This window comes from Poromitra crassiceps (assembly GCF_964638095.1).
Source record: "Poromitra crassiceps genome assembly, chromosome: 14".
NCBI lineage: Eukaryota > Metazoa > Chordata > Actinopteri > Beryciformes > Melamphaidae > Poromitra > Poromitra crassiceps.
In genome coordinates, this window is record NC_139633.1 from 41,397,583 (window position 1) to 41,412,735 (window position 15,153).

The 15,153-nt window shown below is 42.2% G+C and overlaps 1 protein-coding gene across 1 annotated transcript in view; it reads right to left on the reverse strand.

Annotated features, from left to right (window-relative positions):
- The window catches only part of psda (pleckstrin and Sec7 domain containing a), a gene marked incomplete at its 3' end in the record, with an annotated part of 49,516 nt that overhangs the window by 5,410 nt on the left and 28,953 nt on the right, over positions 1-15,153 (reverse strand). The window contains exons 5-7 of the mRNA XM_083650791.1: positions 13,644-13,687; positions 7,921-8,111; positions 2,666-2,736 (exon numbers count right to left, since the gene is read on the reverse strand). Coding sequence (XP_083506917.1) covers positions 2,666-2,736; positions 7,921-8,111; positions 13,644-13,687 — 306 coding nt within the window. The remainder of the gene's footprint in view (positions 1-2,665; positions 2,737-7,920; positions 8,112-13,643; positions 13,688-15,153) is intronic.

Below are 15,153 nucleotides of genomic sequence, written 5' to 3' on the forward strand. Positions count from 1 at the left end.
AAAGTACAGGTGTAAACACCCCCAAAACGCATTGAAGAAGGATTGCAATCTGATCGGCCAAACCACCTCCGGAGGTGGTCAGGGACGCATTATGACAACATTTAACACAAGTGTAAATGCAATGCGTCCTCTCAAAACGCATTCAGCAACTACCATACGGAAATACACCGCACCGGTGTGTGCCCTCATCTCGCCGCTGTCGCGCTGTGCCAAATGCGCACACACACACACAGGCATGGACCTGCTAAAAATTCTCTATCTCCCCCCCGCTCCGCTTTTGCACAACACTCTCTTTCTGCTAGGTAGCGTTGCTTCAAAGTTTTGCTGCGGAGGTTTTGCCATGGCTTATCGAACCCTTTCTCCCTCATTTTCCTTTCATTTTCCGCTCCTTTTCCAAAGGAGAAGTGTTGATATAAAAGAGAAATTATGCTCTCAATTGTATAACATTGTAATTTAGGATGTTACCTGAACGCAACACAGGTGGTTACAGCCAATGACATGCACGGAAAACGTATGTAGCCTATGTGTGTGTGTCTCGGACCCAGTGTCAATAAACAGCTCCATGGGAGAAGAACCACAGAGAAACTGTTCCTCGTGTATATTTATTTCCTCCGTCTTGCTGCTGCTCTGGGAGTGCATGCGAGAACTGCTGCATTAACCCACTCTGCTAACAAGAAGATGTGTCACATGACGTGCAAATTGCGATATTTAGATTTTGCGCATTTCTGAGGGTAATGGAAACACAGCTACCGTCAGCGAAAAATTAAACACGTGAAACTGGCTTACAGACAGGCCAAGGACAAGAACAAGAAAAGTGGCAGGGGCAGAGCAACGTGTCCTTTTTATAAAGAAATAGATGCAGTGCTGCGTGATCGGCCATCGTTTTGTCCAGGTGAAGGGGACGTTCACTGTGCATTTGAGCTTAACAATAACCTCTATTTCCCTGTGCACATATGAAACATGCATGCACACGTTCAGGGGGCGCGCGCGTGATGACGTTCGAGCTGGAGAGCAATCGGATTGCAATCTGTTCACCCAAAACGCATGTTAGTGCCAGGTGTAAATGGAATCAGGCTGAAGTGATAAAATACAATCTGATTGCAATCTGATGGCAGAAAACGCATGTTAATGCCAGGTGTAAATGGCCTCTATAACTCTAGACCCTTGTATCAGATTAGATTCAGAAGCGTGTGTGTTTTTTGGTCCTGAATTATCCATGGTAATCAACGAAATAACAATGTGCTGAAGGCTGCACGGCTGAAGCATGTGGCATGCTGAGCTGAGGAGGAGCCCGTTTCTCTGCCAGCCTCATAAAAGACTCAATGACAAAAGTCTGGTTTCTAATTGGAACCAGATCATGCAGTATCTGACCCACATGTGGGATGGATGTGTGAACTGATCTGGGGCTCACAGGGTTAGAAATAGCTGCCAGTCAGAGAGGAGAGTTCAGCATCAAACTAGTTCAGCATCACACTTTATAAGATAACTTCATCAAACTTTATAAGATCACTCTATAAAACTTTATAAGATCACTCTATAAAACTTTATAAGATCACTCTATAAAACTTTATAAGATGCTGCGAGAGAAGAAAACACATGTGAAGCAAAGTGAGTGTGTGAAGTGGTTCGGGGTGTCGGTTTGATTCCACTTGGGCAAAACTGTTAAAAACACACAAGTAGATCTGGTCCTGGACTCCTCCTTAACACATCTGATTAGCACACTAGCTAATGAGTAAATCATATTTGTTTTCACCCAATAAAAATTACCTATTCTCGTCAAAAATGTCTCAAAAACAGCCAGTAAAAGGTTAACAGAATAGGCGGGACCAACCTGGGGGTATGTAAAATAGCAGAGTCCCGATTGGCTCCGAGAGGCTGTTTACAAATGAGCCACTACAGTAAACCCCAGTGACTTGTCTGAGCTGGAGATAGCGACTGTTTGACTGCCACAACATAGACAGGAGTCTTTCCTCTCTAAATACCTTAAATTATCTCTATCTATCTATCTATCTGTCTCTCTATCTATCTATCTATCTATCTATCTATATAAATTTGGCAATGTGGACTCTGTCTGTTTGTTTCAAGAATTTTGTTCGGCCACAGCTATGCCGTTTTACGTGCGATCTGGCTGAAACTTTCAGGGGGTGTAAAGAGCACCCGTGCGGGTGACCTGACGGAGCCGGATTTTTAAATTAGGGCAGATTAATTTCAGTCTGAGGCTATATAAGTGATGGAAGTATAAGTAGGGAGGAACCAGACGACGGCTTCCACCCCTGGGCGCAGTGGCTGAGCTGCGGATGCAAGCGGCCGAGCCTAGGAATCGAGCGTGCGAGATGCCTAGTTTAATATAATGTAGAAAATGATTGTTCAAACAAATCCACAAAGCACAGATGAACGATGTCGACTCGTGCTTTTGACAGTCAACTAATCCACTAGTCTGTGGAACCCCTATAGCAGACACGTATAGACACGTACAGAACGTATAGCACACGTATAGACACGTACAGAACGTATAGCAGACACAAAACTCATCCTCGTCTCACAGATGATCAACCAAGATTTTAATATCATCAATTAAATGTATCCAAGTTTCTGTGAGCCTGGTATGATGTCGGCCACCTTGATTAAGGTCACTATAGTAGAGAAGTGTGTGTCTTGTCTTTACCTTCTGCAGGTAGAGCACCAGGCCCTTCAGCATGGCGTAAAAAGACTTCCATCCTCTCTTACCCCGTGGAGCTGCGGGAAAACAAGGCAGGATACACATCACAACAAGGCTATCACTTTACATGATACACATCACAACAAGGCTATCACTTTACAGCCGGAAGAATGAGTCTGAATACAAAACTGCATGTACTGTTGATCAGCTTCACTATTACTAATGTCTGTAATAATGTATGGATGTAGCACAGTGTTTCTCAAACTTTTTCAGACCAAGGACCACTTAAACCAATGAAAAAAACTCGGGGACCACCTAACTCCTAAAACATCCCCAAAAACAATAGGCCTACTACTTCAACTGTAAATTACAAATTACAGGCTAATTAAATGACAAATAGCAGTACAATTAATCACATTTTTGGCTTCCCACAATTATGAAAACAAGATAACCGATATAAAAAATATATACAGTATGTAATTTATTTTAGTAAGTCCATTTACCTTTTTTCTTTTTACATTTATTTCTCCTGTTCAGTTCAAATATATTCAAAGTTCAAAGAAAGTTTTTTCAAGTTCAATAAATGCACAATGTTGCCAAAGTCAAATAGGCTATCTGTTGCCATCTTAAAGTTGCATTCAGTTATGTTTTTGTGTTCAAATAAGTGTTAAATGGCTCTATATTCTGACAGCAATCACTGAAATAGAGTGTTTGGTCAGTAACTTGGAACTCCCAACCACCCGCTGTACTCTGTCTCTCTCCTGTAGTCCTGCAGGCAGAGGGGACGTATCTCCGCAACCGTAAGTCGTAGAGAGTCAGGGGTGGTGTGGTGGCGTTGGATTCGGGGTGAAAAAATACATAGTCCTTCACAGGCATCGTGATCTGACCTTGAGTTTCCCAGAAATGTAAACATTTCTCTGATTGGATAGTGGGAGGTAAAAAAAAGGAAAAAAATATAAATCTATTCGCGGAGCACTGGGGGGCGCCCGCGGACCACCAGTGGTTTGAGAAACACTGATGTAGCACAAATAACTCACAATACTTTACAGTGGGGCGTCTGGGTAGTGTAGAGGTGAAGGCACTCGCCTACCACCGCGGAGACCAATTCCCGGTAGCGGTACTTCCTGCTTGGTCAGACCTTCCTACAGAAACAATTGGCTGTGTCTGAATCCCCGCCTTCCGCAGACGATTCATTTATAATTGATGGGTGTCCCGGTGGCTCTTGCTCCTTCCCACAGCGACCCAGGTTCGAATCTGACCTGCGATCATTTGCTGCATGTCCTCCTCTCTCTCTCTCTCCCTGCTTTCCTGTCTATATACTGTCCTATCAAATAAAGGCAAAAATGCCTAAAAAATAATGGCAGAAAACAGGTGGAATAACGTCAGATTGGTGTGGGATGGGCTGTTTTGGAACCTAACGTTACGTTAAGGAGAGATAGAAACACAGCAGCAGCCTATGTAATGGAGCGACGAGTTGAATTCACAGTTGAAGACTTGTAACGTTACTCACACTGAGTTGAAAACAGTAAAGAATGTGTTCTTCTTTCTCTTAACATTTTCACAACACAACCAACTTCTGCTCCTCCTCCAACTGCTTCAAATGGTACCGCTTCTCTGAACTAGTAGGAATAAGCTGCGCTTGTTTAACGCAGAGGCAGAACTCGCCATCTTCGGCTGCTCGGAGTTCTCTTTTATTTGGGCTTCACCACGGCTGTGCAACAGTCTCTGACACAGGGGACAATCGTTGCCAAGAAACTCATCCTGCAGGAGTGGAAGTACCCCTGTCCACCCTCTTTTCAGCTGTGGCTGAAGGACATGCTCTCTATTATACGGATGGAGAGACTCAGATTCCTGAGGACCAACTCACTTGGGAGATGTCTAGTTGTGTTGTTTGGGGCCTACCTCGACGAGGTCAGGGGCGATGGGTTATTCGCCCGGCTGGTCTCCCATAGACCCCCCCCCCCCCCCCTTGTGCAGGATCCCACGCACTATGTGTGTATATATATATATGTGTGTGTGTGTGTGTATATATATACATACATACATACACTATGCTGTAATATTGGAATGTGTGTGTGTGTGTGTGTGTGTGTGTGTGTGTGTGTGTGTGTGTGTGTGTGTGTATGTGTGTATGTGGTGGTGTTGTTTTTTCTGTCTGAGTTTGTTCGTTTTTGTGTGTTGGTGTTAAAAAAAGGGGGAGAAAAGAAAATTGTACATTCTAAGTTGCATAACTATCGTTATTGTTCTTGTAAATAAAATTTTTAAATTTGGATTGTTTGACTATTTACCAATGTACAACTGTACCTTGGTTTGCAATCAAAATATATAAAAAAAAAATTGAATACCGTAAGCAGAAAAAGCAGCTCGCCAGATAGCTCGCTAGCAGACTAGCAAGTAGTAATTTAGCAAACTATCAGAAACAGCGTTATCTTTATGATGTTTTAATAATGTTAGTAGACACGTAACTGTATAGATCCCCGTTATGAGGTCAGTTTATCAAAATAACGATTTTGAAATCAGATGTACTTTGTGGAGGCTTAGCAGCAGCTAACAGGCTGGAGGCTGGCACCATGGATGTATTAAAAGAACACAAGCCAGGCAGATGGTCGGCTGGGCTCGCGAGACTGCATTTGCAGTACCAGGATTTCCCACAATGCTCCAGGAAAATCCATTCATCCAATCAAACATTACCAGGAAGCAGGAGATTCGAGGCTTCAGTTTGTGGTATCAAAAACCAATGGGCTCAGTTCGTCCACATAATATATACAGGGAGTTGCCCAAGCCCCGGCAGCCGGCTATTTCTCCGCCTACTGGCCTGTGGCCTACCGGTTACTTTATACACTGTAAAAAAAACAAAAAAAAAACATATATATATATATATTTTTTTACAGTGCAACTGAAGGCAACATAAAAGATACCCGCTGAATAAGCGTCCAAATGTTCATGTCATTCTGGCCAATACTCCACTTCTGTTATAACATTTCAGTCTGGAATATGGAATATCTTTCAATAATCTTTATGACTAAAAGGCTAAAAGTAATCTCATGTGTAAGAAATGACTGTTCTACAATTAAGTAAAACTAAATAATTAACTTGTTGGTTTTGGATTTATTTAGCTTCAAGAGTGCATTTTTGTTCTTTTGTGACCCTCAACACAGGCTTTGAGAATCCCGGGCCACTTACTGATACTTATGCTTAAATTAACCCACTCATATTCTGGTTTATTTCAAGAAAAACATTTTGGCTAGTGGAAATTCTAATTGGCTGGTAACTTCTAGCAGCCATATTGGCAGCTGGCCAAAAAAGCTAATTTCAAGCCCTGCAGGGAGAGCAAGTGGTGACATAGGAGTGAGTGAGAAAAGGATCAAATATTGGTATTTAAGACTGAATAATGACATCACAACTGTTAATTTAAAATGAGTTATTCCTCTAAACCTGACTTCAAATGCCCAAACTTTTTCCGCGCCGGCGGCGTTTGGCCCCCAACGCTCAGCAAAATCTGGCCCTCTGGTAGCGAGGCCATTTTTTTGTGTCCTCTATCATCAAAGTTCCTGGGTTACGGCATGACAATATTTGTTCGGCCCCCAGCAACAAGCTGGGTTTCTCATGTGGCCCCCCATGAAAAATAATTGCCCACCCCTGATCTAGCCTCTTACATTGGTTCCCAAAGTGAACCAGATTCATGCATTTTAGTTTAAAATGTACACATTTTTCTTACAGGGGGCATGGCCCCCCGAACCCCCCAAGAGGGTCCAAGCAAGGTCCACCCACCACAATCTCTCCAAATCCTGTGGGAAACATAGTTATTAGTATTTTCTATGTTCTTAAAAATATACATTACCTGTTTGTGTTTTGCAATATGGATATTGTTTTATTTATAATTAAATTGAGCATTGGGCCTTTATAATAATGTTTATTTGTATTAGTTCAATTGTCACACTCATGGATACATATTTGAGGTTTGTTTATTAATTGGGAAAATTAACTGGAACAAACGCTGCGAACATGAGCCGGCTACTTTTTCAATCTGACTGGCTACTCAAAAGTTTGGGGAACTCTCTGTATATACAGTCAATGTTAACACGTTCACTGCCGTTGACGAGTCAACTCATCAAACAGAAACCAACGGTTGACTGCCAATGACGAGTCAACTCGTCAAAAAAATAAAATAAAAAATTTGACGGTGGGACGTGGATCAAACCCTTTTACGTCTCCTATAAAAATATGGGAGCTATTGAATGTGTTTAACCTATTTTACCAACCCACTAAGTGGCGACAGTGCTCTCCAGACGAGAGAAAGCCAAGCAAAGACAGCAGCGTGAGGAAGCCATTCTCATGAAAATGGATTGGCGAAAACGCTTTCGCTTTCGCGCTGGGAGCTGGCGGTGGGGGATTGCAAATTTGCATAATAGATTACAGGTGGAACACACTTTGAAACACCAGCAGAAAGCCCAGAATCGCAAGCAGCTTCATTCCAGCTGAGCTCACAACCGAAAACGAACGAGCCCCATCCAGACTCGCCCAAAGAGCGGCCGCCAGCAGCCAGGCAGCACAGACAGCAGAAACTCGCTTGTGACACGCCCGCTGCAGAGCCATGGAGGGAGGAGGAGAACACACACGGAGGGAGGAGTTTGAAGGAGAGGGGGGTGGGGGTGGTGTTATGGAGGAAATTACTGTTCAGAATTGTTTAGATGTCTGATGTGTTACTGATGCCAAAAATAAATGGTTAAAGTGACTGTTCTATCGAATTTCACAAAAAGGCATTTATCTCAACTTTCCTTTTCAGACGCTGAAACCATGCTGTATTCAACTGCTAATGCCTACATAACTACTAACTCTACAAACTAACTCTTTTAGACAGAGAAAGCACACATTCTATTAGTTCTTTTGAGATATTTTGTGTTCACAAATTCCTAGCAGAAAATAATCCTCGGCTCTTGAAAGATGAGCCAGAATCCTCAAAAAAAACCTTGGCAGAAGCTACCTACAGTAAAAAAAAAACTGTTGGCAGTGAATGTGTTAAATACCATGCATTTCTTATTTATTTCAACAGGTAATTAACAGCTCAAATGTTATTTTTTTCCGATGTTCGAAGTAACTTTGGAATTTCGAAGAAAAAGTGACAGCTCACTCACTCACTCACTCACTCACTCACTCACTCACTCACTCAGCAACATGTGTGTTTGTAGGGCTGGCCATGCTGTAACTGGAGGTAGAAGAAGCGGACAAAGTACATCAGAAGGACATCAGAGAGCACCTACTCCTCTTGCCGTCCGGGTCGGCGTGGACTTTGCGGACCAGGAAGCCGTTCTTGTAGAGCTCGCCGTCGGCCTGGTGGGCTACGCCCACCAGAGGGTTTCCTCCACTCCCCAGCCGTTTCATGGTGTGGGAGGCGGAGTCTGTCCGCACGTCCGCCAGCTCCGACATCGACCTCTGCAACTCCTCCTCGTCGCTTAGGGAGGAAGGACACAACCCAATCACCTCACCGCCACTGTCACAAACCACGTATGACCAAAGCCTATTCAAGCCGATTTCAAGCTGGAAAAACATGGCGGCGCATTTGGAAACTTTCTCTTATATTAGGAATATTAGGAAAACCTTGGAGGAGAGAAATCAGCCATACAGTTGCTGAATCTGTCTTCATTTTACATCGACAACGGTTCGTTTAAAAGTTTGCGTTTCGGGAGTTTCCAGAGCCGCATGTTTTTCCAGTTTGAAATCTGAGGATTTCATCATATGGAAGTGGGCGTGGCTTCATCTAAACTGGTTTGGAAAAATCATAGATACAGCCTGGTTTCTGTCAGAGCCAATGGGAAACTGAATGTATTAATATCTTTAATACAAATGTATTCTTAATAATTAATTAATTAATTGTGGTTCATTCTTGCCTGGGTCCAGACCTTTGAGTCCGCCCACTCGACTGAGTTGAGTTTTGGCTGCTTCTGGTCTGGCATCGTGATATGCTACAGCTATTTCCTCGGTTGAACAAACTATTAGCCAATCAGCACAGGGGGGAACTAATGCCGCTGTCAAGTGTTTGTCAAGTGCGCCGAGGAGTAATTACAATGGCGACCGGGGTCCGTGTACGTTCAAGCAGTTCGTTTTTTAGTATGAAATGGGAAACGAGGCAATACCAGGGTTATTTAATATTTTCAAAATTAAACAAACACAAACAAAAAAACGGACGTACACAGACCCGGTCGGCATAGACGAGATAGACGCTGCTCCCCACTGGATTAGTTATCGTTAGATTCATGCCGATATGTTGGTCTCTTGTGATTGGTTAGGGAAAATGCAATTGCCCTGGTGGAATCTCCTCATAGAAATGGCTTAAACAGAGGGCAATCTCAGACTAGAAGATGGAAACGGAGTCTAAACAGTTGACAATTCAGTCTGATAGGCTAGGTTCATTCAGCAGTGGAGATACAACACAACAAAGATCATCACCACCTAATTATCTTCACATTATCTCATTATTATTATTATTATCACTGTCCCATTATCATGTCATATTGTCATTGTCTTATTATCATCTGATTATATTATTATCATTGTCTCATTATCATCTGATTATATTATTATCATTGTCTCATTATCATCTGATTATATTATTATCATTGTCTCATTATCATCTGATTATATTATTATCATTGTCTCATTATCATCTGATTATATTATTATCATTGTCTCATTATCATCTGATTATATTATTATCATTGTCTCATTATCATCTTATATTATTATCATTGTCTCATTATCATCTTATATTATTATCATTGTCTCATTATCATCTCATTATATTATTATCATTGTCTCGTTATCATGTGATATTATTATCATTGTCTCATCATCATCTCATTATATTATTATCATTGTCTCGTTATCATCTTATATTATTATCATTGTCTCGTCATCATCTCATTATATTATTATGAGTGTCTCATTATCATTTCATTATATTACCATGGTCTCATTATCATCTCATGATATTATTGTCTCATTATCACCTCATGATATTATCATTGTATCATTATCATTTCATTATATTATTATAATTGTCTCATTATCATATCATGCTATTATAATTGTCTCATTATCATTTCATTATATTATTATGATTATCTCATTATCATCTCATTATATTACCATGGTCTCATTATCATCTCGTATTATTATCATTGTCCCAGTATCATCTTTCATTTACATGATCTCAGTTCATCAATTCCGAGAACGACAGAAAGAGAGGAGAGAGAGAAACAGGCTGAGATGAGGAAGCTTACATTTGCATACAAGACGTGTGTGTGTGTGTGTGTGTGTGTGTGTGTGTGTGTGTGTGTGTATGGGCGTTGGGATGGTGACCTGTAATTACAGTGAGGAGAGCTGGGAATGTAACCATGGCAACAGAGGTTTTAAATTAGGGTGTCAGGGCAGTGCGGAGGCGCACGGACACAAACACACACACACACTATATACACACTGCACGCACACATGTCTAGAAACACACACACACAGGCACACATTTGTAGTCACACACATAAACACACAAAGAGACAAACACACACACACAAACTGGAGACACCCACACAGTCACACACACACACACACACACACACACACACACACACACACACACACACACACACACACACACACACACACACACACGCACAGACAAACTTGTAGATTTTTCAACATTACAGTTAGATCCAGTAATAAAGGGAAACCAATGAAATAGGGCTGGTAATATATGCATATGATATTGATATTGTTTTCCCCCCAATATATATCTATATAATATATATATTTTTACAATACACGAAAAGGAGGACAGACGAACAGGCTCAGACACAATAAAATAAAAGAAAATGTATTGATATTGTGGTATGAGACTAGATGGTCTTAGATGTTGGAAATTATATTGTGATAAGAGACTAGATATGGTCTTAGATGTTGGATATGGTGATAACAGACTAGATAGAGTTTTAGATGTTGGATATGGTGATGTCAGACTAGAGTCTTAGATGTGGGATATGGTGATATCAGACTAGATAGAGTCTTAGATGTGGGATATGGTGATATCAGACTAGATAGAGTCTTAGATGTGGGATATGGTGATATCAGACTAGATAGAGTCTTAGATGTGGGATATGGTGATATCAGACTAGAGTCTTAGATGTTGGATATGGTGATATCAGACTAGAGTCTTAGATGTTGGATATGGTGATATCAGACTAGATAGTCTTAGATGTGGGATATGGTGATATCAGACTAGATAGAGTCTTAGATGTGGGATATGGTGATATCAGACTAGATAGAGTCTTAGATGTGGGATATGGTGATATCAGACTAGATAGAGTCTTAGATGTGGGATATGGTGATGTCAGACTAGATAGAGTCTTAGATGTGGGATATGGTGATGTCAGACTAGATAGTCTTAGATGTTTTTTGATTTTTTTAATACTATTATACTTCTCTAACCATTTGTTGCCCTGCACAGCTCAAAACATATTTTTTTCTCATGACACAATTTATGCTTTTACTCTGAAGGCAGAACAACCCAACTTCCTGTTTTAGGTGGCACTGCGCCTAACTTCCTGGCTGTTGCGTGCTAACGTAGTCACTTGACAGGGGTACAGACCAGACCGGGTGAGTCTGGAAACATAACGTTGATGCTACGTTAAGCTACTCGGTGGCCCCACGTGTTGTTTTGTTGTTATGTGTCCAAGGCAACATTTCACCGTCCGGCGGTGATACGTGCTCGTGAAACGTGTGTGTGTGTGTGTGTGTGTGTGTTGTGCTCTCGTTATCTTGTGCAGCCCGCAACACGCTGCTCGCATTCCTGTGCTTTTTCAGAGGTGTTGAAATAAGTTTGTTGTCTTTAGTAGCCACTAGCCACAGCCTTCAGAGAGACTTTACAGCGACGACAAGGGATGAGGAAGCTCACTTGTGCTTGCCATGATGCCTGTCTGTGTCTGGCTGCACTGCAGGCGTTCTCATACACTAACGTTAAACGTTAATTGAAACGAAAGGGGGGGGGGGGGGGGGGATCCGCGGACCATTGACGTTCCGAACCGCGTTCCGAACCGTGGTGGCTGATCCGTACGGGTCACGGATTATCCGTGATCCATGCCAGCCCTATTGGATATGGTGATATCCAACTAGAGTCTTAGATGTGGGATATGGGAACATGGTGATATGAGATTACCGTAAATTCCGGACTATAAGACGCACCGGTCTATAAGCCGCGGGACCAAAATTGACTATTTTTTTCTTCTATAAGCCGCACCGGTCTATAAGCCGCGGGTGTTTTGATGTTTAATTACCATATGAAAGGGTTCGTGCACAGAGAGGAATGTCGGGAAAGAGATGGCTGTTTGGGGAAGCTCCCATTTATTAACATTTCAACAAAACAAAACAAAAGTCAGGTCACTAATCCCCAGACAAAATCACACAACAATAGGCTATATGTGCAGCAAACCTGTAACCAGAGAAGTCAAGTCACTAATCCTCGTCTTCCTCTTCTTCCTGCGTACTGAAACCACCAAAGTCCTCATCTTCAGTGTCGGAAACGAACAGGTTCAGGGTGGCTTCGTCAACCACTCTCCTCTCTCCTTCATTGTCACTCAAAACCAACGAACTCCTCTTCATCACTGTCGGCATCGAACAGCCTCTGAAGCCTCTGACGGCCCTCAGCGCCAGCTGTGGCGGCGTCATCCTCTTCATCCCGCAGCAGTCCAGCGTTTTGGAACCCGTTGGTGATTGTGGATGTTTTCACACTCCTATAATATTCCGTGCTGAGACAGTTCCTCCTGCTGCACCGTCCAACGCCTCACCATTGACTCATCGATGCCCAGGTTACGCGCGGCTGCTCTGTTTCCCTCTTTTAATGCGAGATTGACTGCTTTCAACTTGAAAGCTGCGTCGTGTGAATTTCTGCGTACCTTCCCCATGGTAAGTGAGAGTGTTGCTTCTACTGCTCGTCTTGTTGTGAATATTCCTTGATCTTCCTTTGTGTGAATTCGCCGAAGTTTGTGATTTTCTCCTGGTAGTCGGGGGAGGGAGTTGATGGCCGAGTGGCCGTTTGCTTACCGTAATTACCATATGTAAGTGGTCACGCACAGAGGGGATTGTCGGGAAAGAGATGGCTGTTTGAGGAAGCTCCCATTTACCGTATTACCGTAACATTTCAACAAAACAACATAACACAACACCACCGTTGTTTATTTTTACAGTGCACACAGTGTCCGCGGTGTGGTGAAAAGAGGGCAAGAGAGGAAATTAAAACAGAAGTGGATTTATAGTTAGAAAGAGTGCTAAAAAAGAGAGATTTTATTTGTATTTTTTTTTTTTTTTCTGAAAAAATCCATAGATAAGACGCACCGTTATATAAGCCGCAGGGGCCAAAAAACGGGAAAAAAGCCGCGGCTTATAGTCCGGAATTTACGGTAGATATTTTAGTTTAGTTTAGTTTATTAAAAGGATCCCCATTAGCTGCCACCAACACTACCACTAGTCTTCCTGGGGTCCCACACATTACACATTACATGACAAACGATAGTAAAATGCAAGCAAGTCTATGGTCTTTTGATGTTGGATAATAATATGGTGATGAGATGAGAGATGGTGTTAGGTGTTGGATATGGTAATATGGTCATACGGCATAAGTGTTGTATTTTCCTGGTTTTAAAGGCTGCATTACAGTAAATGTATTTCATTTTCTGAACTTACCAGGCTGTTCTAGCTGTTTTATTATTTGCCTTTACCCGCTTAGTCATTATATCCACATTACTGATGATTCTTTATCAAAAATCCCATCGTGTCAATATTTAGTGAAAGCACCAATAATCATTCCTACAATACATGTACTGTCACAATATCAATACATGATCAATAGGTATTTGGTCAAAACATATCATATTTGATTTTTGGTCCATATGGCCCTGTGTGTGTGTGTGTGTGTGTGTGTGTGTGTACAGGAACTCACATGGTCCACTGCAGCTTCTCATTCTTGATGGAGCTGTACAGAGCCTGCAAGAGACAACACAGGGTCAGACAGTGTGTGTGTGTGTGTGTGTGTGTGTGTGTGTGTGTGTGTGTGTGTGTGTGTGTGTGTGTGTGCGTGTGTCTGAGGCGTGAAAAAGTGAGCGATCAACAAATGGATGAATGGATCACATCACACGGTTCTGTGAGCAGGACTCATCTCAGACAAGAGAAAGAAAGAAATCCACATGACAGAGAGACAACAACAGAACTGAAAGGGGAAGTTAAATGATAACAGTGTTTCCCCTACCCTTCTACAGGCATGGTGGGCCTGCCAGGCCAACGACGCCCCCGCCAGGCCAGGGGGGGGGGGGCAAAAAAACAACAACAATTTTTTTTTTTCCTGCTCTCCCCAAAATTTCAATAAACCTTCATGAGATATTATTACAATACAACAATAGTGGTGTTGACAGTGTTTACAATAATAGAAGATGCCAAGCATTGTGCCAGCCAGAGTGCAGCACTGTTCCAAAAACGTGCCAACGTGTGTCGTTGCCTGGGAAACGCACATCCCATAATACAACTGTTTGCATCGCATCCCATAATAGTATGACGATACTTGGGATGGCATTGAGAACATAGAGGTGAACAGGGTTGCTACAAGTTTAGCGTCGCCACTGCGAGAGCCGCCACCGTTGCGGTCGGGCTACGTTTCGAAATTCCTCCAGGCCTGAAAGATTTTCTAGGGGAAACGCTGATGAAGAAAAACATACATGTACTTATGGTTCTAATCAGGGCAAATTGAGCAATTATTCATCTCAGTAATTAATTTCAAAGCACATTTGGACAAAAACAGACAAATTGAACTGAAAACCAAACGTTAATGGGACAGTTCAGTGACGACTTTTACATGGACTGCAATATTCCGACTATTGACCTTAAGTGGTGGTGTCTGTCTGTGGTTGGCGGCGGTGTGGTTCAGTCATGATTGTGATGTCATCAGTGATGTCACTTGAGCAATTGTGATGTCATCAGTGATGTCACTCGAGCAATCGTGATGTCATTAGTGTGTCTCAGTCCAGAGCATACGCACGCTCGAGTCCTAGTATTCTAAATAAGAATATTATTTGAATGAAGCTGTTTACATGAGTTGCTTATAGAATATGCCATTCATATTCCTGTTTACATGCTACAGAGCAGAGTCTGATGAATGACTGAAGACACGCCCACATGACCTCCCTATGTGCTGGGTCCTAGTTTCCCTCCAGTCACTTTTCCTACCTGTACCCCAAGGCTAATAGCTTGCTCCACTGCAACATCATGGCTGCAGCGCTGTTCTCAAAAAAGCACATGACCATCGTCTCTTGCCTTCAATACTGAGAAGAGAGAGGAGAGACCAGTCAGTAGAACATTTCACTCGGACCAAAACAAAACAAAAACGTTGCAAAAAGATATTTTTTAAATCTGCTATTTTCTCTTTACGTTTTGGTCTGAGTGAACTGTTCTATGGTCTC